General features: G+C 41.6%; 1 protein-coding gene across 1 annotated transcript in view; it reads right to left on the reverse strand.

The window, feature by feature from the left end:
- TENM4 (teneurin transmembrane protein 4) overlaps positions 1-25,872 on the reverse strand; it is a 254,200-nt gene that overhangs the window by 42,243 nt on the left and 186,085 nt on the right. Inside the window, exons 16-20 of the mRNA XM_059466032.1 lie at positions 24,196-24,463; positions 22,042-22,185; positions 20,767-21,016; positions 11,753-11,985; positions 2,559-2,713 (exon numbers count right to left, since the gene is read on the reverse strand). Of these exons, the coding sequence (XP_059322015.1) occupies positions 2,559-2,713; positions 11,753-11,985; positions 20,767-21,016; positions 22,042-22,185; positions 24,196-24,463 (1,050 nt within the window). The remainder of the gene's footprint in view (positions 1-2,558; positions 2,714-11,752; positions 11,986-20,766; positions 21,017-22,041; positions 22,186-24,195; positions 24,464-25,872) is intronic.

Genomic DNA, 25,872 nt, shown 5'->3' on the forward strand with positions numbered 1-25,872 from the left:
ATCTGTTATAACCTATGGTTTTCTGCTTTATGCTGCAAAAATGCAGAATAGCAATTCACAGGAAACTCAGGCAATTTCAGTTCATGGAGTAGAATACTTGTGCCTTCACGGTGATTTTCACATTTTGTTTTAGCATAATGCAAAAATGAGTTCAGGAGTGACATATCCCAGTTCTACACTGATAATCCACTAAAACAGTGACTGGCAACACCACAAGTGAGTAAGAACTAGAATGACTTCATTTCTAGCTCTGCTCCTGCAATACACTCTTTTCAAGTGTGTCTTCTCTTTTAGTTGCTAAACCTAAAAAATGCTTACCAACAGAATTCAGAACATTTTTTTTTGTAAAAAACTCCAAGTTGTGCATTTTTTGGATTATTTTATTTTATTTCAGGTGTATATAGAAAAAAAATTGGCCTTGTCCTGATGGGAACCTATTCACTCCAGTATAGTTTCTTTGTTTTGAACCTTCTTTTCCCACCATCCATCTCCATTGCTGCTTCTTCTCATTTGTCTGATGTGACTAAGTTTAGAGGAGTATTTTGTAACCTTATTGGAAGGAGGAGTGGATGCCAGCAGACTCAGGTCCATGAAACCATCTTTCACTGTGATTTTACTTAAAACTGAGTAAGGAGAGACCAGGTAAGATTCAGGAACACAGGAAATTTCTATTTTTAACGCCTGAAGTTCAACATCTCTGCTACAGCAATGCTTTATTTTGATGCTCCTATATGCCTTTTCAGCATTTTTTTTAAAGGATCAGATGTAAAGTATTTAGTTCATTGTGTCTTCTAACGCTTGAGTGCGTGAGGCTTATTTTCATTGCTAAGCAGTTTGCTGAGCTCTGTCTACTCTGGTTCTCTGCTTGCAAAATCTCCTTCCTTTTCTCAGCTCCTGGCCTATTTTAACCCTTCTTGTAGTAAAACATTATAGCCTGTGGTTTTCGCTTTAATAATTCATGCCTCCATCCCTTCCAGTGGTCTTTAAGCTCCGCAGTCTTCAGTTAGCGTCAAGAGCTGAGTTTATTCTGAACTGACAAGGGAATTTTCAATTTCTTAAAAACCATTCCTTGTCAACAGTGGCAGCTAAATATTTAATGTCCTCATGTCCCAGGCAGCCTCAGGGACCTGGCAGAAAGGACCCTTCTATCTGCTGTAAATGATGAAAAGCTGCTTCCCAAGCTGGATTTTATTTTTTAATTAAGCTTGTATTCAGTATGTTTCTCTACAACAGGAGTGGTTAATCTGCCGATCCCAGTACAGGTTAATCTAAAAATGGTTCCTGTCATTTTGTGACAGGAAAAAAAAGAGTCTTCAGCTGATACATGTTCATCTCAGAAGTGTTTGAACATGACACTGGTTTACATAGAAACTACATAACTTGGAAGTAAATAATTTCTAAAGTCTGATTATACAACCGTCTTCTGCTAACTGACCCTGAAATTCACATGAAGAAAAAATTATGTCTGTAAGATAAGAAACATACTACAAGGTGGCCTTTAACCATCAAAATTTCCCTTCTATAAAAGGCAGAAAAACTTTTAAAGTCATAATTTCAGCTTGTTCATAAATTACAGACAGTGGGAGCCAGTTGCAAGGAAGCAAGAATAATCTTTTCAAATTAGAGGGAAAAAACAAGAATAGATTCCATATGGGAGCATGGAAATTATCTAGGTAGTTACAAAAAGGAAACGCCACTGACATCTATTGTGGCTGAATAACAGTACTTAGCCCTCCAGCTATGATCTATATTTTCATAGGAGAGGACAACATTCCTGCAGGCAGGCAAACAAGTGGCACAAAGGTTTCAAAGGACACTGTCCTAAACTGGCAGAATTTGACAAATTGGCCAGTGCCACACAAAACGGAATGCTGGGCTGTAACAGATTTCTCTTCTGCACCATCCAGCAGTAAAGCAATCAAAATCAAAATGAGATTTCCTCTTCTTTTTTTCTCTCCACCTTGAAGCCGCAGGACGTAAAAGCCCAGCATGATGGTAGCTGCAACCAATTTGCAATCTGATGCGATTCAAGATTCTTGTTTTCCTGCTGTTGCTAATTTTGGCACCACATCCTCCAATCAGTATTTCCTATGTTAATTTGATTCAGGTCTAAAATTGTGCTGGGCCAAATTAGGATGAGGAGAAGAAAAGAAAAAAACCTGTGATTAGCTAAGATGTTATAATGGAGCATGGCATATAGTCCCTGGCATATAGCAAGACATGATGGTAACAAAACCTGCCTTCGCAGGAATCTGTGCCTTCCCACTGACTGGAAACTCTGAAAGAAGTCAGTTATGTGGCTGGGACATCTTCAAAAATTTCACCCCCAAAAATCTATGAGTTAGGGCAGTCAAGTCTTTCCTTCTGTCCTTCCTTCTGTCTTTAGTGGGTAATTCTTTTATGATCTGGTCAATTTTATACCATAAACTATGTAGAAAGCAACTCTCCTTAAGCCCTTACCTCTTTGTCAGACCTGCTGGGGAAGCACATAGACATGCAGGTAAGGGTGAAGGTGCAAGCTTGCATTCTGTAAAAACAAAACCAAACCACTGTCTTACCTGAGAAATGTCCATAACAGAGTCACAGCTGAGAGGCCGAGCAGATGTCAAGTCATTGGAACCCAACACAGTGGAGATTATTCCATTCTGATCAATCCTCCTAATCATGGTGCCATCCACAAAGTAAATCAGCCCAAACTTGTCCACGGTGATGCCTGGAAAGGATCAAAGAAAGACAGTCAGAAAGTGATGGCAGCCTGACACGAGAGCAATATATCTGAAGGCATTCCAAATGGATGAGAGGAGAGCTGGGCATGCTGGAGTCCTGGTTATCAAGAGCTTTGAACTGGCAGCATTCCATGGAAGGTACTTTTCAATGCAATTCAGAAATCCCTGCTCACTCCTGGAAAAGGGCATGGCATTCGGTGAACTGCTGAAATGAAAAGGTTTCCTAATAACTGCGTGTCTTGCATGATCAGGAACCTGGTTTTATTGCTCATGGTATGAATGGTAAGCCATGCACATAAAAATGTTACACTGATGAATCTTTCAAAAATGGCAATAAAAAAAGGCTGTGAAATGTCCATCAGGTCAATCAAATTCCAGAGGGATAAATGAGAAAGGGCTTTCCCTGGGATAATCCTACTAATATACAGTGTTTCACCTGATTCTGAACTCTGCAAGTGATTAATTTCATTGCTCAAACCTCCTTTGTAGACATACTCCTGTCAGTGCATTTGAGGTCTGCTGACAGCAGTTACAGGCTGCTGATCTCATTTCTTGCCCTGCAGATAGTGCTCTACACTTTCCAATTAGACCTCATAACAGTCTATGAGTGTGGTCATTCTAATTTTACGTATCAGAAAATTAACAGATAAGGCAATTCTCACAAGGGCACAGAGAAAGGTCATGACTGAGGCAGGAGTAAGAAGTTAGGGGCTCTATTTACCTCCTCTTTGTCCATGTATAAATTAAAATAACTCCACAGTCATTCACCTCATCTACCCTATAGAGGCAGAATGTCACCCAGCATAATATTTGAGTGTGTTAAAGACACTACAAGCTTGTAAAGAAACAGAAAAAGAATGTAGAGGCCTGTAACATCTTTTTTTTATGCAAGTGAAAATTCTGCTTGAAATATATGACTATTAGGATCTTCCTGTTTGGTTTCTTTTGCTTTCAGGGTTAACAATCACTTGGCAAAAAGCAGACATCTGCACTGTGCATCTAAGCAAGTATCTGAAGCTATTCCAACCAGTGGAGAGAGAAATCTACTTTGAAAGTGTAATTTGTATTACCCTAAAGCCCATATGCCCAAGACACTATACAAATCCTACTGGAAATACCTTTTCCTCCCATTTGACTATAAAAGCATACTACAGCAAATATCTCTAAAGAAAACATTTATATTGTAGGCAGATTAAATTACTGAGCTGAATTCTCACTAGACTGTCTCTTTGGCTGTCATCTTGGTGACAGAAATGATGGAAATTCTGTTTCAGATAGAAAGCTTTGAGAATGTTTGAGGAGTGAGCAGACCTTGTGTTCCTCCAAAATGCTGTTTTGCAGCCAGATCTCCTTATTTGAAACATCTACACTCTCAGTCTCCATCCACTGTGAGCTCTGCTGTGAAGTGCAGATGCAGCAGTTCACAGATCAAAAATTCTAGATTTTCACAGAGTAGAGATTAATCCTCTGATTGCTTTGGCAACTAAAATCATGGCCTTCAGCCAGCACTGTAAGTATTGCATGGGCTGGAAGCCACGGAGGTAGGTGATATGTAGAAGAACATAGCAGATTTGATTATAAGGAAATCCACACAAGATAATCTGGCCTGGCAGAAAAACATTAGGACTAAGTCATTGTTTGAGAGAAAGAACAAACTTCTGCATTGAGCTGAGATAAAGGAAGGGATTCAGACATGGTTGCAACCTGTTGATTCCAAGTCAATTAGGAGTCAGAAAACTGGTGTTTCCGATCACTGAGTGGAATGGGAGCTGTGTATTATTGCCAGGAGGCATAACCAGCATTTTCTTTACTTCTTCACAGCATGACCCTGTTTGAAGGGCATCACTTTGACCTGGGTCAGATATTTGATCATCAGACCTGTGTGGTTTCAGAATAGCCTCTACGGCAGTAAGGAAAAAAATTACTTGCTGCTTTCAAGATGAAGTTCATTAATTTTGGAGGGGATTATATAGCAGGATTGCTGAGATAATGCACGACAGGACTGAATGACCTAAAAGATTGCGTCTAGTCCTACACTGATACCTGTGTTGAATTCATGCCAAAGACTCATCTTTGCAGGGCCATGAAACAAGAGTCTCAAAGAGGGGCACAAGGTAACTGTTGAACATCAGAATTTACTAAGAATAGTGAGGCACTGGCAAAAGTTTTCCAAATAAATTGTGGCTGCCCCATCCCTGGAAGTGTTCAATCACAGGTTGGATGAGCTTTGAGTAAACTGGTCTAGTGGAAGGTGTTCCCCCTCAGGGTGGGTAGAAACTAGATGGTCTTTATCCTCCCTGCCAATCCAAACCATTCTATGATCTGATGAATGCTATGGGAGAAGCCACAGTAGTGGTGGCCATTTATTCTCACTGTAAATATAAACACATCACTTATTTAAACACTTTGTTAAATGCTTGCAGAAGGATCTGATGGGATAAGCGTCAATATCTCACTGGCATCCATGCCTTTCAGGAAGCTATCTTTACCTGCCATGAGATTTGTCAGCACTATGCCCTCTTCAATGGATCCATTCAAGATACTGGCATGTCACCTGTCACTGTCATCTGCTGTTGAGGGTCTCTGCTCCTCTTAATTATTTTGCCTACTGAGTGCCAAGTTCTTTCAAGTTTGCTGGTATTTGCTTAAAAACCAACAACTAAGCTCTTTAAGCAATATGGCAGACATGCTTTTTTTTTGGAAGGAGCATGATAGAAGATTCAGTTGATCTTAATTGGCTTTTGTCAAACACTCAAAAGAGTCTCTTACCTATTCCTTGGTTCACAACAAGTATTTTTCAGGGTGTCTGTCCATTACTGTGTTTGACAAGCCAAAAGCCAGTGAAGGGTGGCAGGCTGGATAATGCGATTTTCAATGAGGCAGAATTTTCTCCCTTAGCTAGTTCCATATGTATTGGATTGGACTTATCAGCAGTGTTTGCTGGCAGTGGCTCACTATGTGCAGTGCTGGGGTTTGATGGCTGGTCTGATTACCCAGTTACAATAATAATAACCTGGATGCACTGTGGCCCTCGAGCCAGCTCTGATCAGCTGATAGGGCACAACTTTATTTTGCATTCCAGCTTAGACAAAGAGCTCGCACACCCAGGTAAGTGGAAGTGGGATAGCAAAGTTACCACTTATCACTCTGCTCCAGAGCAATGGTACATGTATGTGCTCTTATCACTGAACACTTCCATGCTTATCCCTCTTTCATAATGGCTAAGCAATCTGAATTGCCTCACATTTCCTGAGATGAAATTTGTAGGGCAGCAGAGTTTGCAGTTTGTAAAATCCCCAAATTCCCACTTGCACACATCCCTTACATGGCAGCTGCTCCAATCCCTTCCTGATTTTGCTGAGTGTCTCGGAATCAAAACTAATTCTAGAGAAGAGCCCTGCTATCCCACAGACAAGTGTCTTTGGATGGATGACTTCTGTGAAAAGGGAAAGAAGCATCTCATGGATGCTTTGCAGCAGATTGTAGAGGTTAGGTTGGACCTTTCTGTTTCCTCTCTGATATAGGCACAGTTCCAGCACTGGGAGCTGGCTCCTGCAAACAGGCACAGAAATGGGTAATTCACATATTATGTGTGTTAAGCCCAAGGCCTTGGCTTGCTTTGGCAGAAGGCTCCTCTCATGTTTCCATAGGAACATAAGGGAATTACAGCCTCTCAGCATATAGCTCCAAGTTCAGCCTCTCAGTTACTGAGAGGAAACAGCTGCTGCCACTACCCAGGTAGCATTGCAGATCCAAACCTTAAGTTCTGAGATATGAAACACATATGCTATGAAATCGTGCTGGCTCCCCTTGCATAAGCAGAGATCTCTCACAAAACAAGGGCTTGTAGCACCACGTGCATCTCACCAGTGAGCTGTGCTGATAGAAAGTTGATGCGATGACATTTGCTTGAAATGTCAGGACCTTGTAGCATGAAGAGGTGACAGCACAAGGTTATGCTGCAAATAGCTACTGGGACATGGTGAGTTACTTGTAGAAGACAAACCGCTAAAAGTGATAGCATGGTGCATATAGCTCTAGTTAGGAAAAGAAAAAGGGGAAAACCCTTTTCAATGAAAAACAAGGTGCTTAAAAGAAATCCAAATTTGGACCTTTCTTGTCTGACTGGATGCTGAATGACTGAGTAATAAAATGGCAGATCAAAATCAATGTCAGTAAGTACAGAAGAATTCACAAGGGAACGAGAAAGCCTAACTACCCTTATACACTGACAATCTCAAAAAGAGCACATAGGAAAAAGATTCTGGAATTCCTGTGAAAAGTTTTCTGCTAAGATCAGTTTTGTGCTATGCAGTGGTAAAGAAGAGAACCACAAGACAGCAAGGAATTAGCAAAGAAACAGAAAAAAACCAACAAAACAGTGGCTTGGCCTTAAAAGGACCATTCTTTTTCATGACCTGGCTAAAGAAATTGTGAAAATTATTAGCACAGGGTGCCTGGAAGAACAAAACTAGGTGTTCAGAAAGGTTTCTTAGCCAATTGATGCTAATATATTAAGCACAGGTCTGGTGCAACTTCTTCAGAAATTCCCCTAAATACTGATGATTAGCATCTGGAATTTTAGCACAGGAAGACCACATTGCCCGTTTCCCTAAGTGTCTTCTGGCCAGAGTAAAGGACAAGAAATTTTGTTCAGTCAGCTTCTGGTCTTTCCCAAAATGGTCCTATTATTATCTGACCATATAAATGTTAACAAATTGTGGAGGGTTGCTTTCCTCAATTAGTTCTGTCGAACTCTTCAACACTTAGAGAACAACTGAGATTTTGTTTACACATTCAGCAGGGCAGAGTGAAAGAACCAATCTGTCCCCAAATTAATTACTTCATTTCACATTGGTGTTACGGTGCTAAATGAATGAGATGTCCCCTCTCTCCCCATGTGCCTTCTGAAACCTCCTTCCTATTGTGTCAGACTTGTTACTGCAATCTCTCTTAATTGCAAGCTCCTTGGTAATTTGTCTGCCACAACATTTTCCCGAGAAGAACCAATGGTGAGTACTCAGATGAAAAGAAATGCTCTGACAAGCTGGAGTTTTAATTTTTCTTTAGATTGCTTGTAGAAGAGGATCATTATTAGCAGATGATAATTAGGAAGTGGTAACACTTTAATTTGCAAGGATATATTGAAATTCATTAGCATCTGAAAGCTTTGCTGTGCTCTGTGGCAAATGAATTGGACAAATCAGACTGGTTCCTAATAGCTGTAATAAATACTCTGACCAAACAACTGCCACCCCTACTTCATCTGTGGATCTATCTGTCCTGTGTTTCTGTAGCCTACCTTTATTAAACAAGCCAAAGATGGGTAAAGTGTGAAACTCCTGGAGGGTTTTACCCCTTCTAATGTCTTTTCTAAGCTAATGGTCTAAAAGGAGTTCTTCCTTCACTGGAGTGAGACAAAAACCTCTGTCCAGAAGGTATTTCAGAGAAATGTCAATACAAGGATAATGGTTCTGAACTAAAACAGGGTGGATTTAGATTATATATTAGAAAGAAATCCCTTCCTGTGAGTGACTGGCACTGGTTGACCAGAGAGGCTGTGGATGCTCATCCCTGGAAGTGTTCAAGGCCAGGCTGGATGGGGCTCTGAGCAACCTGATTTAGTGAAAGGCATCCCTGCTCATGGTTGTGGGGCTGGAACTGGACGGTCTTTGAAGGTCGCTTCCAACCCAAAGCATTCTACTCAAAGCATTCCCTCTGAACTCAAGGGAGCTGAGGTGAAAACTGGAGGAAGTGATCAAGACAATGGGGAAAAGTGTGCTGCTCAGAATGTGCAGAACCATTCTGAACTGTATTTGCTGTGGTGGGGACCTCACTCTTCAGGCTATCAGATCCAGGAGAAGAGCAGAACTCCCAGAATGTGGTTCATCCCACCTTGAACATGTGCATAGTCACAGAATGAACCACCTTCAGGGTACTAGTTTCTTTCCACTGTGAAGAGATCCAAAAAAACCTACTTAGACCAGACGCTTGACTGGTCCAAGGGACTAAAGATATATGCAAAGGCATATGATGACAGCTTGTGATTATTTCTCCAGTCTTAATGAATTGCTGGTTTTCATCTGGCTGGAAGGTATCCCTCAGTATGTTCCAGCAAGCTGAAAATATCAGCTAATTAAAACATCATGAAAGGCAAGACTTTTATTCTTTATGATTTTTGAAAAAGTGCAAAGATGTCCTTAAAATACAGAAATCATACTTGGAATGAAGCAGTTATGTTCAGAGGAAAAAAAAAAAAAAAAAGCTTTAGGCTTAAAAAGTAGAGTTCTGTGAAGAGCAATAGTCTTCTAATTTCCTTTGACCATTCACTTATGAGTGTTTATTTGCCTGCCAAGACTCAGAAGCAGAGGGTCACTTGAGATCTACTGGTTACTTATACAATAAATCATTTTTATTTTGAACTATTATGAAATACATGAGGGAAGAGCATTTGCTGGATTTTTCCTCTAGGATGAACGACTGTGGAAGCATAAACAATGGTGACATTACATTGTCAGCATGAGTTTTCACTGTTCATCATTTGTTGAGGGGACTGGGGAGTGAGTCACACCTGCCACAGCCATTGCCTCAGCAGAATTTGCAAAGTCAGGTTAGAATCAGATCAGGGAACACTGTTTAGGAGCTTTCTATTGGCAGTGCAGGCTTGCTTTCTGCATTATTATTTTCTTCTTGTCATTTTCCTTCATGTCATTTCCTCTTTCACCCTCAATTTACTTCTGTTTTGTGAAATTTTGGAGCTATGAGGAATGAATGCATGAATTTTGCTGTTATATGATTGAGGTGGAAGAATGGTCTCCTGAGAGCTTCAGTTGCCAACAAGATGGATTTCAGTGCTGAAAACTTTGAACTCCAGAGCTGTTTGCTATAGCAAAGCAGAAACATAAGTCATCTAAACCTTGTAACATTCACCCATGGATGGAAATGAATAATATTCCTCTTATCTTGTAGAAGGGAGAACAGAGGACCAACAAAAGTGGTGGGGTATTTTTTTTGCACTGATTGAACTTCAAAGAGGTGCAGAAAATTGGATTACAGATTTCTGGATTCCCTGATCTCATGATTCATCTGCTGGACTGCCTGAATATCTCTGCGCAAGTCACTTAATTTTCCTTTCAGTCAGCCTTCTCATTTCAGTGAGACAAATTCTACACTACAAACTGACCACCAGTAGCTGTTCCTTTACTTTATCTGTGCTTCTGGCAATACTTTAGCCCAATATAATGGTTAACTCATGGGATTCTCGAGAGCTTGGAAACCATGCTGGACTCTTTGAATATTACAGGGGTAGAAGTCTGAGTTTTGATGCTTTTTGGCAAAAAAAAAAAATAGGTCCTCCAAAGTACATTCTTCTGCATCCTTGCCAGGAAACAACTAGCTGACATAACAAAAAAACCACAACCAAACAAAAACCCAAACAAACAAACAAAAAAACAAACCCAAACAAAAACAAAACCCCCCAAAAAACAAAAAACCCAACCAAACCAAAGCCAAAAAATCAGAGCCAGACCTGGCACAAAAGCTCATTAAATCAGTTTGGATTCAGTAACAACAATGTCATCTCTATGTCATGAAAAATAACTTCCTGAGAATCACAGAATCATTGAAGGGTTTGGGTTGGAGGGGACCTTTAAAATCATTCAGTTCCAAACCCTTGCCATGGGCTGGGACTCCTTCCACTAGACCAGGTAGATCAAAGCCCTAACCAACCTGTCCTTGAACACTTCCAGAGATGAGAGAGCCACAACTTCTTTGGGAATCTCATCTGCTCTCAGTGAAATAACTTTCCATAAAATCACAGAATGGTTTGGGTTGAAAGAGGCCTTTGAAAGTCATCTAGTCCAAACCTGCTGCCGTAGGCAGGAGCACTTGTTAAAGGATCCCCAAGTTTTGCTGAGGGGTTGCTTTACAAAGAGGTTGGCATAGGCTTGGGCACTGTTGTGCTGAGGAAGGAGGGAGCTACCACTCTCCAGTGCAATGAAAAAAAAACCATGCAGCACATTGATGTCAAAGTCAAGAACCTATAAATAATCTTGCACTCTGAACAGCTGCGCAGAAGGCAACACATAACAGGCAAAACCACCCCATCTCAATAAAACATTCCTGCATGGGTGTCCTTTGCAGCCCTCTTCACAAACACGGTCGAAAATCTGTGCACAAAGAGTGCCTTCCACCTCATCTCTATCTGCTCCTCCTCATCTCTACCCTCTCCACCTCATCTCTATCCCCGTGTGTTTTTATTTTTCTGAGGTGCTGTGGACAGCTGGGAGGAGCGACATCCTCCATATGCAAGGTAACAATTACCTTGAGATTGCCAGACTGAAGTCTTGGCTATACACAGGACTGCATATGTTTGGCTAAACCTGTTTAGAACAATTTAGTTCACAGCCATGAAGGCTGCGTGATGCTTTTATTCTGATTCGACTGTGCTTTTATCACATTTCAGGATGTTGGAACCAGGTAAAATTAAGCTGAATTAGACCACTCTCATATCAAATTTAGTATCCACACCCTACAGGATTTAAGCTAGATGCTGTGATACATCATGTCAATGTCTAAACCACCATTTGCGTATTTTTGAGCTGTATGCTAGTTTTGCTGCCCTTTTTCATATATATACACACAGCAATGCTTATAGGCCTTTTTTTAATGACAAGAAAGCCTCAGTGAATTGAATATTAGTGATTCCTGCCCAGGTTGGGAGGGACCAAGCACTGTTGGTAAGGAGGAGTAGTGGCTCCACAGGTATAAAAGTGATGGGTGGATTTGTTCCACTGCCCTCTGTACATGTGCCCATCATTGAACCCCTCTGGCCTGGCATTCCTCCCAGCCATGTGAATTTGAAGAAACATGACACAACTAGCTGAAGGTGAGACATACTTATTTCCAGGAGCAAGCCCTTAGGATGTGTTTCAGAATTGGAGAGGAGAGCAATCTCCAGTGTGACTAAACAAGCTGCTTTCAAAAAAACCCCTTTAAAATAGCCAGTGGAGAAGAAGCAGTCTCACCCCTGGGATTTGTAAGGGTGGCATCAGTGCCTTTGCCTCCATCTCCACAGCGGGTATCATCAAATGGGAGGCACTGATCCCCAGTTCCAGCCAAGACCTCTGAGTTCTTCACAATGTCTTTCACTGACGTGGTTGACTTGATTTTATAGATACGTCGGCTGTTGGTGTCTGAGAGGTAGATGGAGCCGGTGATCGGATCTGTGGTCAAGTAATACTTATGAGCTGGGCTGTGGCTGAAAAACAAGGGTATGACATCATTAATTTTTTGGATGATGTGCTTCCTTAAGTCAACAGGCAATGCAAACACTTTAGAGAATAAAAACGCATAGGGCAGAGAGACTGGGAAAGTGAAGGAGTGCTGTTTTGGACAAGGTTAGTACACGGTGTGTTACAGCATGGGATCCCAAGCTGTATCCATTAGCAGTCACTGTGCCTGGGGTGCTCTCTGGAATGGAGGGAAGCAACCAAAGGAAAGGCTCTCTGGTCTGAGTGTGAGCCAAAACTATGCCAGGAACTACTACAGATTGAGTTCCAGTGCCTGTGTTTGCTTAATTAACTTGTTACAGACATAGTCCTGAAACTGGTGTTCGTGCAGTGCTAGGAAGTGAAGGGAAAACAGAGAACATTAGGGAAATAAAACAAATAATAATGAAAGAAAAATCTGCCCTCCCAACAAAGACTAATACAAACTCCAAAAGAAGACTCCCTGTATAAAGCACTTGAAGATACACCCTTCAAGATCTCTTGCTGACTCCAGCAAAGACTCTAAAGTTCTGTTCTGCCCTCAGGGAGATTAAGGGAATCCTACCACTGAATTCAGCTGGACCTCAATGATGAGAGAAACAAAGAAATTCCTGAGCGGCACATTTTGCCCCAAGTAAAGCATGAACTGAGGAACCTGAACATCAGTCCCCTGTTGAACACCCTCTGCTCACTGTTTCCTTGGACACAAGAAAGGGTGGCTGAGAAAACAGGATGAGCAGACAGAATGATAATATTTTTAGCTCCATGACTGCAACACTAAATAAGCCCAAGACTGAAGAAATTAATAAACTAGAATCCACTTTATGGAAAGCATCCAATAAAACTGGCCAGAAAAAAACAACCAGATGGGTTTAGACAAAATTTAAACTATTGTCTTGCAAGGACTTTACCTGTATTTTAACATAGATACTTAAGATATTAATATCTTTTATTAAAATTGTTGACTACTAGTGTGTAATGAGCTGCATCTCTTCTAAGCCTGAAACTAACAGGTTAGATTTTAACATTTGTCCTGAACAGATTTATTTTCCTTCTAAGAAAGCCTAAGTAGTAATTAGAAAAAGCATGTAAAGTATCTACTTTTCTCCAGAACATCTTCAGGCTGTCCAAACTCATCAAATCTAAAGAATTCGTAATAAAAATCTACGCCACAGTTCACATATTTGCACTTAATGGAATTGTTCCAGGAGAAGTTGACTAGAAACTTGAGTGTCAATCACAGTTGACTTTATTCTGCATATAGAAAATTCCTCTCAACCTTTATATTAGGAAAATTACCCCCCTCTTCAGACATGTAAAAATTACTGAGTTATTCTCATATTTAAAAAGCAGCAAATTGGTTCTTCATTCAAATTATTTAATACTGTGGGGGTGAGGGAAAAGCACCTTTCTGATTTATTCTGGAATATCCCTTGTGATTTATCCTATTAAAGTCTGAACAGATTTCATCTCCAAAAATGACACTGATTCTTGCTAAATAAAATGCTCTGACCTTCAAGACAGCTCCAGCCTGACAGTTCAGTCTCCATCTGTATTCCTTCCCAATGACAGCAGGCTGGGAGGGTATTATTTCATTTACCTGCATGTCACTCACACTAAGCAAGTGGCTTCAACCCTGGTGGAAGAAGTTCCCTGTGGGAATCCATCATCCATTTTGATCAAGGCCTTGCATTTTTTGCTGACTGTCCTAACAAAGCCCTGCTGAATGTCAGTAAGCTCTTGAGCTGTTCATAATCTCTATTTTGCATGGGAGGTGGACAAGAGGAGGACAGATTTAATGGCACTTTGCAATCCTTTACCATCTTTGACTGGCAAGCACAGATAACTTTCCCAGAGTTTTAGAGCAGGCTATGTGCAGATGGGCAAAGGCAAATGACTTACTCAGAGATGGAGAAAAATGGGGACAGAGAGAAATTCCTGCTCCCCTCTCCCAGCAATATTGTTGTGATTTATTTTTGGATTGCACAGCCCCACTCTGGTGGATTTTATTATTGATTACAATCTTCTGTAAAAAAGACAGCTCTTAAAACAATTTTCTACTCCCAGCTCTTGTCTAGAATAGATGCTGAAACAACCTGTTAAAACAGTCAAGCTGGAATTTACCCCCCTGGCCCTGCCAACTGTTTTCAGCACTGCAGAGAGTTAGTATTGTACTCTGCCCTAGCATGAACTGCACAGTGTTATACACTGGAGGTTTTTTACTCACTTTGAGATCCTTCAGGGTGAAAGATGCTTAAATAAACATACCCTGGTCATCTAAAATCACCCAAACTGCTTTCCTGTATCTGTGATAATGCATGAGTGGTGGAGCCAGGAACATTGGGGATTCACTTTTTATTTAAAACCACAGTCAAAGGCAAATCCAAGTGGTAAACTAGACTGGGCTGAACAGGAACTGAAATAAATATGCCTGGGGTGAAGCAGAGAAGGTATTTTCCCCCCTTTTATCCTTTCTTGTTTCTCAGCTAGGTCACAGTCCAAAACAAAAGACAAGACTTTTTACTATTCAAAAGACTTGATCGGCTATATTATTTGTAGTCTTAGAATATCTATGCCATATTGGCACTGCCACTAGAAAATCACAGTGGAAGAAGAGCTGATTTCTCATTCAGAGTGTTCCTTGAGGTATTACAGTCTTTTAGAAGAAAACCTGAGCAATGCATTTGTATTTTAAACCCCCTGAAGCAATAACACTGAAATTGCAGTGATGGGATGGGATGGGCTGGTCCCTAGCCAAGAACCGACACTTTGGTGGGTATTAGTGGGCATGATGGTGTAGTCACTGGGAATGAGAACAGTCTCATGGTTCTGCAAGCCAAAGTGAAATAGAGGTGATACTGCTTCCCTGTATACTTGTGACACAGTGATGTGCTGGGAAAGCACAGGGAAATCTTCCACGTCCACAGTGATCCCACTTCTTTGGGGTTATGTATAGTCTCTTCCATACATCTGCCTTCTCCCTTTTATCATTCTCATTATTTGGAGAGGATAGTACCAGTATCATTTAGGGACCTCTGCAGGTATGTTAAGAGATTCAGACTCCATTTTAAAGTGCTTGTGCTTTATGTGATTCCTTATGCACAGGTACAGGGAAGAAACAGGATAAAAAATTGTGAGGGCGATAAAAAATTGCCAGGGTGAGCTGGCAGAGGCATGAGGTTTGAATTGTGAATTGCTTCAGTTGTACTATAATACGTTCACAGGCTTTGAACAGAGGCTGGTATTTTCCCTTTGGGCCCAGAGCCCATATTTTGGAGGAGTCCCAGGAAGGAACCTCCTGCTCCAGACTGGGAACCCAGTCTCTAAGGAAAAGAGATGAGAAAAGGGAGATGGTTCCTTTTTTCAGCAGGTTCCCTACAAAACATCAGCACAGCACACAACACCTTTTTATTGGTTTCTGTAAAATGCCAAGGGATTAATTTCACCAAGCTTTAGATGGTTACAAAGTAGATACTTACATCAGAGCTGGCTGCCTTGATTCCCTTTACAAGCAGTGGAGAGAAATATCACCTTTTTGGGGTAGGACTTGTCTGACTGTTTTCAACATTCGTCTCACAAGATTAACTGTATCTTAGTTTCTCAAATGCAAGGGCATCTATCACCTCCTCGAAGGACAACCTCTGTTACTGGTCACTGTACAGATCTGGCACCCACTGTGGCCAACAGACAGGAGCAGTCACACCTCCAAAATTAGCTACTCACAACCACTGACCTGGATAAACCCCTGGGGCTTCTTTGGATCTGACGTCTCTGTTTAAGGACACAAAACCACCTCTTTTTCTCTGCCAGCTACCCACTTTTCCTCTGAGTTTTGCTGGCCATGTACATTTGCTGGTGACTAAAGAACCACCAAATTCCTGCGGTCAGGAGGGTTTTGCTCAGTGGGGCTGTGTTTCCATGGCTCCATGCTAAGCACCCTGCAGCTCAGACCCAGAGGATTTAATTATTGTAGCTCGCGTGAGATACTGGTCTTTTTTCCCTGGGTGACATTCAATAGATTAATACCTAAGGAAGCCACACAGTGCAGTGAGCTGGATTTGCACTTGGTCTTTTAGTGTTTGCAGTTTGTGTGTGATGCCCAAAGCTTTCTAGTGTGACATGCTGGACACTTAAATTTTATACCAATGCCATAAGCCAATCCAGAGATGGCAAGGGACTTTTTATCTGATCCTAGAGCTGTTTGCTGAGATACCTCTCTTTGTCACTAATTGTAGACTTCTCTCTACAGTATTAATGGAAACAAAAAAGGAAGACTAAATTTAAGTGGCCAGTTTTTGTATATTTGCAAGACAGAAAAGCCTCACTCCCTCCATGTTCCTACAGAGAAGGCATCATGATTTGGTGATGCTTTTTGGCTTAGCTAACATCCCTCATTTAGGCTGTTGCAGAGTTAGATCTTGGCTACACACACAGAGCTGTAAAGCCAAGCCTCTTAGTGGGTAGCTCCAGAACCTTTGGAGATCAAGCTCACCACAGCCTACATACTGGGGAGGAATTCCTTTCCCCTGAACTGAGGCAGCTTTAGCATATGGATTTCAGCTTTTCCAAACCACTATGATGCAGCCCTGTGGATCTCCCCTTTTACACCATTACTGGTCATTGGTGTCAAGCTTAGGACCTTCTGGAGTTTAAAGCACTGGAGCTTTAGCTGAGACTACACACACTCATTTCCTTGAGGGTCAGGAGCAAAGAGACTTCCTAGCAAGAAGTATTAAAGCAAATGTCACAGAACAGGCACTAAGAGATGGGTGACTCCTTCGACACAGTCACAGATGGAAGGATTTGATCTGGAGCTCCTCACCTGCTTCCTCCCTCCCTCATCCCCTTTAGGCTACACTGAAGCAGGCATGTCTTGGATTTATTTCACTTAATTTCTTAGTTTTTAGAAACTGCCTAAAGGCTGAAGCCCTGCCAACTCTGCTTGCCAATCTGCAGTGTTTGTGGCCAGTCCATCGATCTTCTTTCAGTTACTGTTTTCATACACAAAACCTCTTCTCATAACAGGTATCCAGCTGCTGCCCTTCACTGTCAAAGCAGATGCACTTCAGTGGCTGTGTATTTCTTGGGCATTAGGGATACAACCTGGCTGTTCCAAAGAGAAATGAATTTTTCTATAGTCTTCAAATGATGTGAAAGAGTACCTGGGGGGCTGGAACTCAGCCTGATGAGGCCAATCAGTGAAAAGGTCTTGGGTACCAACCTCCCAGCCCTGCTAATAGATGCTTTGGGCCAGTCCATTATATTGTGAAACTCAAGCCCTTCATTATTGTTCTGGCAATAGGATAAAAAAATCAGTTTCTACTCCATTTCATTTCTAGGCATGCAGATGAAAGAACATTTCTAGTTTAGCACAGCCTCTATGAAGTCAAAGAAATAGTAAATGCAAAGCATGTAGCAAGAAAAATCCCCAATCCCAAACGCAAAGGAAAACTAAACACACACACACACAAAAATCCCAACTCCACACAGTCTAAGCTTCTGATTTAGAAAAGCAACCAGGGAGAAGGATGGGAAACTTGTCAGTCAAAGAAGTCCTCGCAAACACAGTTGGTGACAGGAAGTTGACATCTTCTGGAATGCAACTGATTGGATCAAACCCACTGAAACTCCAGTGAACCCAAGTGACAAATATTCTTAGTGACAAAGCTCCAATTTAAGAGTCTCTCTTTTATCTTGTTTTCTTGTCATTACACTTTTATTGCATTTCCTGGCTAAGATTCCGAGTTGCGCTACCTCCTATTTGAGTCTGACAGACTTTCACGTGTCAAAGCTCTCTATGAAAGCTCAGACTGAAAAATATTACAAAAACTAACTTCCCTGGCTGAGTAATGCTGGGGCACATAGGGATCTTCATTATGCTTGTTAAACCCCCCCCAAACCCAAATGAAGGCTTTTCACTGTATGAGAACTATTTTTCCATCCTACTTGTTCCAGTAATCTGTATCCTGATGCTGTTCCCATTCTACTTTCTTGGTTAATTCCCATCCATTTTTCTTCCCCCCATCCTCCTCCTGTTACCCTGCTTCTCTGTTCTCCCTGTATTTCCCCTGTCTCCAGCTATAACAGCTCATGCAGAAGTTTGCATGGCTCACATTGTGATTAATGGCTCCCAGTTCTGATGACTGATTGCCTACGCCAGTTTTAATCACGCCAGCTTCATTTGCTATTGAATCATCTGGAAATGGCACTTGTGGCTCACTGTGTAACAACATGCAACAAGACAGGGAGCAGCATAAGAATTCTCCACTGGTTGGCTTACCTATGTCTGAAATCTTTATTTCTGACAGAAGACAGGAAAGCAGGGAATAGAAGAAAGAATGAGGTGTTAGCAGCTCAGTTCGATGCATTATTAGCAGATTGAAAACTTGACAGTAACTGTATCACACAATGCAATAATAAATAAAGACTTAGCTGGAATGACACTGATGTATTTTATATTGGATATTACTTAGCAGTGAGCTCACTTATGTACTGCTGCATATCACAGAAGAAGTGTGATCTCACCTGCTTAGAGTTATTCACTCACACAAGAGATAGGACCATGCGACTTTATCTATCATTCAGTGCAGCACTGAGCTAAATAGATGTAGATGCAGATATCTTTACAGTTTTTTTTAACTCTCAGTCAAAGCAACACCTTGTGATTTACAAAGGTAAACTTAGGAGTTGCACAGTTACGGCTGGCAGGTCATTGCTGTAACCTCATGAACTCCAGCCCAGAGGACTGAAATTATGCTGAGCTGGACATTTTTCATAGGTCTAAGTTACACACCCAGCTGTAGCTCTCTGTGACCCACAATGCATTTGCTTCCCAGAGCACTACACTCCAAGCCCACCCCTGCAAACAAACCTTGGAGCCAAACAGTGAGGGTGTTAATCTCAAAGGAGATGCTGATTTGAGACGATACAAGCAAACTCCATTTCATCCAAAAGCAATGGCTTTCCTTTTAGCCAGCCAACATCTGAACCCACTTACTTTATAGCACACCAGAGTGAAGAAATGTTTATTAGATCCAGTAACCTGAGTGCTTGCACAGATGAAGCAGCAATCATAGCAGCAGATTCAACTTTGGAGTAAATTTAACTCTGTGCCTCCACACAACAGCCAGCAAGGCTACTCTGTCAAGGCTTCCAATTTTCTCTTCCCCAATGAGGAAATACTTTGCAAAACCTCTGTTTGGTCTGGTATTTCCACTGACAGTGAAACAGGGATTGGGTTTTCAGAATTGTACTTCTGGGAAAGAGATATTAATCTTACTCTGTTGAAATGGGATTTGGACTCACCTAGGCTCTTGTGGAAATTTCACCTTTGGTCATTAAAATAACTTTCTGGCACTGGAAGGATAGATATTACACTCTAACGAGGACCAGGTCTGAAGCTTTATCCCAGCTTCCCACCTTACAAACATGAGAGATATTATGTTCTCATGTGTCATGGAACAGAATAGCAGAAGTGAGGTTCTCGCTTCCTTACTTGAAAGGTGCCCTAGCCCTCTGAGGTGCCCATACCAAGGCAGATATTCTGTAAGTGCCAGCCTTCTGGTGGTGTCTGTCTGGATTTTTTTTCCATACACCATGATCTACAAGGATGGTTCTGAACGCCAAATAAGACTTCTGGCGAGGTCTAATGACCATGGCATGTTTGTGCATGAGGGACAAAGGGGATCTTGCACAAATTTGGCTGCAGTCCTTGCAGAAATGCAGTAATATGTTTGTCCTCAGCAGCAGGGGGATATTAAATCTGAGGAGGGAGGGTCTTACTTTCAGGAAGATTCTCACTTTCAGGCCAGATTTTGAGAGGTGAATGGGAATATTGAACCTTCCCAGCAGGCTATCCTCATACTGACTTCTCAGGACCTGAGTTCAGGCCTGTGAAGCACAGAAGACTCATTCAGGAACACTCCCTTACCTCTATTTGACTTTCCTGGAGTGAGGCTTCTCAGGCCACGCAAAGTCCCATTGCTTTGAAGTTTATGTTTGTATTTGTAGAAATTTTAGATAGGAAAAATATCCTCAGTGAGGTCATTTTGAAATTTGGTTCAGTTACAATTTATTCAATTTTCTCAGAATTTGTGACAAATCATACTTTTCTCTCTGCTTCATTATTTTTAATGGATGTTCCTGCCCCTTCCTCGTTATTTCTCCTGGTATATTTTTTTCCTTTGCTTTCTGGCATTAAAAGGAAACTCTCCACTTACTTACAGATGCTTCCCATCTGCATATTCAGCCTGACACTGCTGCTCAGTTGGGAACTGAAGGGGGCTGCCACAGCTGTGCCCTCAAAAAACAACTAGAAAACCCCAGTCTGTGACTGCCTAGAGTGATCATCTTGTCTAAATTATGAGTGATTATCAGTCCTGATTCACCTTTACATATCATCATCTGTGCTGTGTCCTTCCAAGTTTAGGTTATCTCAGAGGCTGCTGGTTAATTTTCAGCATTCCCACTGGTTTCTGACTACAGGAAAAGGCAGACATCAGCACAGCCTGATTTAGCGGCACAGAAATGTGTCAATATTTTTGGCATGTGATTCAGTTCTGGAAGAACTCGCTAGGCCTGTGTTTCTCTGGTGTAAATCAAAGTCAGCAGAGTTGCAGAAGAGGCAGATCCAGACAGCTTTTTCTCTGTTTTGCTGTGTTGTTTGATTTTTATTTTTTTTTTTAGAGTTATGCTCATTTTTCTTTTGGGTACATAGGATTTCTGCAGAACTTAAAAGCATTACTCTAACGGCCACATGCAGCACAGAGTACCTCAGCTCCAGTATGTTGGTGACATTGCCAGAGGGAAAGATCCTTCGGATGTAGTTGAAATCTCCAACATAAAGACTTCCATCAGACCCACATGTTAGGGCAACAGGAGCCAGGAGTTTGTTTCCATCTGCCAGACCATTGCAGCTTGGACAAGAAATGCTCCGCCTGCGGCCGTTGCCCATAATGCTTCCAATTACAGGTGGCTGCTGGGAAATGAACTGGTTTTCCCCATTTCCCTTATGCAAGATGCCTAGAGAGAGAGAAAACAGTACCATGGAAATTAAAGAAACAGGGAGACTGAGACCAAAGGGAGCACAAACTGGCAATGCTGCATGCCAGCTGGGGAATCTGTTAAGTAGCAAGAAGGCTGATCATCTTTCATAGTATTGTTTTGTGATAGTTTCAAATGAGGACCCTTTTTTTCTGAATTAAGTATTTCTTTTAGACCCATCACATTTCCTGCAGAAGGAAAACATGTAGGGAGAACAAGACTATCTTTACCTTTAAATGAAATGCACTTTTCAGCATCTTATGAATTTTTACCTGCCCTGTCTCCTGTTCCTCCTTGCCCTGCAATTTGCAGTCTACCAGGTTAAAAAAAAAAAAAAAAAAAGAAATTACATAGCTCATGGAAAAGTAAGGACCAGGAAGACTATAGGACATTCTCTAGAGAAATGTTTCATCTGCAAAGTTTTAGAGGAGCTGCATCTATTTTCCCTTTAAGTGTAGCACTCTCAGCAGTGATGTAAGTTGAATTAGATGTTTGCTCCCATACCACTATTATACAAAGGGACACAGTGCTTCCACCTTTGAACATGTTCTGATGAGCTTTTAAGCTTCCCTTCTGCAGTCCTCAGCAGTCTTTGACGCCTCTGGAACCTTCCATTCTCCTTTAGGACCCATGAAACCTCTTGTTTTGCAAGTACACCTTGCACATTGGAGGATGCCTCTGGGTGGATTTATGCTTAGTGACAGCTCCAATCTGAATAGGCCCCTCTTTGTTATTTCAGGAATATTTTCCTTCATAATATTCTTCTTTTAAGACACTACAAAATTGGGCTGACATTCAACTACTTCATGATGGCCAGATTCTTTTACATTTTGTAAATCAAACCGCTTCCAAATGTAGGTTATTAGAAATAATTTGTTAGTAAAATAAACGAGAGAGTACATGTGTTGGTCAGGTTTCTTTCTTTTTCTTGAATTCTTAGTGATAAGAAGCAACTGGGTCTTGCAATGCTGCATTACTCTTGTTATGAGTCACAGACAACCTACCACTTTGTATGTTGAGGGCATGGTGTTTGTCCAGGGACCATCCTCCAAGTTTGGAAGCATCAATTTCATAACCCTGAAGCACAGCTGTCCTCTTCTCCCACAGGATTAAGTCTGGACAGGATTCATACTCATAACCTACTGAAACTGTGAACAAGAGAGAAACAAAAGACTCCTTAGATTAGGAACTCAGAAATGCAGTGCCAGCACACACAGAGTCACAATTCAGCAGGGGTATGAGAATTTCTACATAAAATTGCTAATTCAGTTGAAAATGTCATCATCATAATGCACAGTCTAAATATTTCTTAAAAGTGTATTCTGCATCTAAAAAGATCGGTGTCATTGTCAGTGCTGGGCAAATGTGCTAAAAATTTAAAAGATATGTTTTAAGGATATATTTTAAGACAATGGATATTAGGATTAGGACTTGATCTCTGGGAATCCTTTCCAATTCAGGGTATTCTATGATCTGAGAGTGTACACTACTGATGGACTCTCAAATGGGAGAATTTTACTCCTATCTAATTTCTCTTATCAAAGAGTGCATGCCAGGAACCTAATCTTGATTATGATCTTTCTTGGAAGGTAAAGACTTGCGCAATTCATGCATGGGGCAGTGAGTCCTTCAGAGGCAGCAGTCTCAGCCAGGTTGACTTGTGGTCGTGGTTAATGTTCAAAATTTGCTTGCCGTGATGTCTAATCAGAGCCTTTCAGGAGTAACTCCACTGAATACACTGGAGTTGCTTAAAATTGTCAGCAGAAGGAAAATAATGGTTTTGACAGAATAATGATTCTTTTACAATTTTCTCTGAAGAAGCAGGACCATTTTCATTGGTCTGCTTTTCTTCTTCTAATCTTTACAGCTGAAGCAGAGTAGAACTGCAAGTTCCACACAAATGAAAAGCAATTACATAGATTTTTTTTTTTACTAGATAGAAAAAACCCCTGTCTGATCTCACAAGTTTACCAGCGTCTTTGAAAAGTGCTGAGCTCTGAGAGAACTCAGGATTCGCCATCAAACACAGCCTTTTGCAGATTGTATCAGAAAAACATGTAAGTTAGGAAATGAAAGGTCAATATTTTCCACTGTTCTGGAGGTGGGAATCATAGAAGGCATGAATGCTGATGTCCTCAGACCTGCTTGTGTAGTCTGGAGCTGCAGAGTTGTTTCATGGAGCACTCCAGGACCCACTGGTGATCTAGCATCTTAAAGAGCATGCATGCAGAGTGCTTCGGGATATGCTACATTTCTCAGTGTGGACTCTGAGCTCGGTAAGGCTCAGCAGGGTGCATAATCCAGCCTGCTCAAGGCAGCTAAGCCTGAGTGAGAGGAGGAAGGCACCTATTCTTACTCCTAAAAACCCAGGCATCCTGCAACTCCTCTAAAGAGACTTATCTTCAGTTGAGCTATGAGGCATAATGAACCACGCTTCTGTCAACAGGAGCTGTATTTGCTAATTTGAGATCTCTCCCATTTTGCTGATACCATTTCCTGGCAGCCTGAAGGGACTAGTCCAGACTCAGTTGAAGACCTGTAACTGAATGTCCACTGGGTGTTGACAGATGGGAAGCAATCACTGCAGAACTGCATTACTTCTGCTCATTAAACACCCAGTATGGGATGGCATTCTTGAATGGGTAACAAAGAGGAAACTAAGATTAGACCAGCCCTGAAGGTCAGGCACAAGGAGCAGTGGCAATCAGGGCTCTGTCCTAGGGATTCCTTTCAAAGCAGTGTTGACAGTTTTTGGCTATAGGTGAGAGGTAGCCAAACACTTCTAGTCCCAGGTAATTCCTTCTGTATGAATATGATGGGAGCAGCTCAGGATGTACATGCTGGGCCATGAGCCAGTTAACAGGTAAGTACTTGCACTCTGTCCTTGGAGGTATTCAAGGCCAGGTTGGATAGGGCTCTGGGCAACCTGATTTAAAGGGTGTCATCCCTGCCCATGACTGGGGAATTAGAACTAAATGGTCTTTAAGATCCCTTTCAACCCAAACCATTCTGTGATTCATCTCCTGGGGAATGTGAGCTGCAGTAAATCTGCAGGGACCATTCATGTGTCTGCAGGCAGACCATACTGATCTAGGACAAGGTTTATCACTGCCACTTAGTTGCTTCCAAAAGGAGGCACAAACCCCGGGGTCACTTACCGAAGGCTTCTGAGAGCCCGTACACCTTCTGGCTGTAGACATCTGTCTTGTCCCAGATGAAATAGTAGGACAGGTCTGGGGCTGCTGCAAACCACTTCCTGAAGAGGCGTCCCTCGACAGCCACCATGAGGTGGACTTTCATGAGGTTGAAGGGGATGGTGGGGTGGGTCATGCTGATCCTCAGCACTGATTTGTAGCCAGCTGTGCGGCTGCTCAGGTAACTCACTTTTATTTTACTGCCGGAAACATTAATCTCCTCTTGTAGAGCCTGTGGAAAAGCAATCCATGAGGTGTTAAATCAGCAGCGAGCAGACAGGAAAAGGCAGTGAAGCTGTAATTTATCAAACACACCTGTATAAAAGCTCTGGCAGGCATGTCTAAAAAGGCACCTAGTAGGCATCAAGTATGAAATCATATACGTAACTTATTTCTGGAAGCTAAGGAAGGCCTCCTGCCTTCTCCATCTCTGCTACACGGCACAACAGGAAAACAAAGTGTCACATTAAGTCAGTGTTTACAAAGAGACTCACTCCTAAAAGGAGTACCAGGACCCACAGAGAAAAGAGCCTGGCATCTCAGACAATTACAGCTCAGCAGTTTAGCTTCCATTTTCTGTCTTTTATCATAATAGGTTTTAGAGGCCTCTAATTTTTTTCTCCTGGTTTCCTTTTCCCAGTAAAATATCACACCCTACTTGGCCTTAAGGATGTTTCCTGGTCCTGATCATAACATGCAACTCTCTCCAAGACATTAGTGAATCCTGGTTCCACTCTCCCTCCTCTGACTTACGCATTTCTCCTGCTTTGAAACTGCTCCTGTCCTACCTCCTCTCTGACCCTCTCTACCTGATCTACCATCTACCTCTAGCCTTTTTTTTCATCTGTGTTCTCACCCTTATTTTTTGACTTCACATTTGTTCCTACTTATTCTGGTACTTGCTTGAAATTCCTTGCCTTCTTACTTAAGTGACTGAACTCTTGGCCTGAGACCTACCACCTACAGCTCCTTTCCATTCCCTTGCATTCTTCCTTCTCTTTCTTTTCCAAACTTCTCCATATTCTAAGTGAGCTGCTTTTATTCTCCCCCAGCCATAAATGTGGGTATTTTTGACTGACTGGGACAGTTATCTAACAGGTGCCCATTACAGTATAAAACTTCAGAAAAGACTGAAGAAACATCAGGGAAAGTATTTTCTGCTTTGAAAAGTCTCAATAAAGACGAGATTTTTCAGGTAATTTATTTGCTAAAGTAACACCAGAACTTAAACTTTTGTTTGTCTTCTTCTTCTTTTTTTTTTTTTTTTAATGGAGAAATGCTTGGAAAGCTTATGGGAAGTGATACAAGTACATCCCTAACACTGTGCTGATCTTTTAATGCAAAATGCTGGTAAAAAAATCTTAGGAGAAAAACATTGTCACTTTCAAGAAAACTTCACTCTTGGGTAAGCACCCAACTTGGATACTTTTGGCACAAGCCAGCAAACTCTGGGGAATATTGAAAAATGAAGGTATAAGCTTATCAGTTAGCAGGAAAGCCTGGTGGCTTTATGGGATGTGTTAAAAGGTCACAGCTGGCACAGTCCTCTCCTGTGCCACTTCTGAAGTTCTTCAGTGTGCTGGACCCTAAATAAGCTTGGAAAACACATCTCTAGCAATAATCGTCCTTCTGAATATTAAG

This window comes from Ammospiza nelsoni, chromosome 2 (genome assembly GCF_027579445.1).
Source record: "Ammospiza nelsoni isolate bAmmNel1 chromosome 2, bAmmNel1.pri, whole genome shotgun sequence".
NCBI lineage: Eukaryota > Metazoa > Chordata > Aves > Passeriformes > Passerellidae > Ammospiza > Ammospiza nelsoni.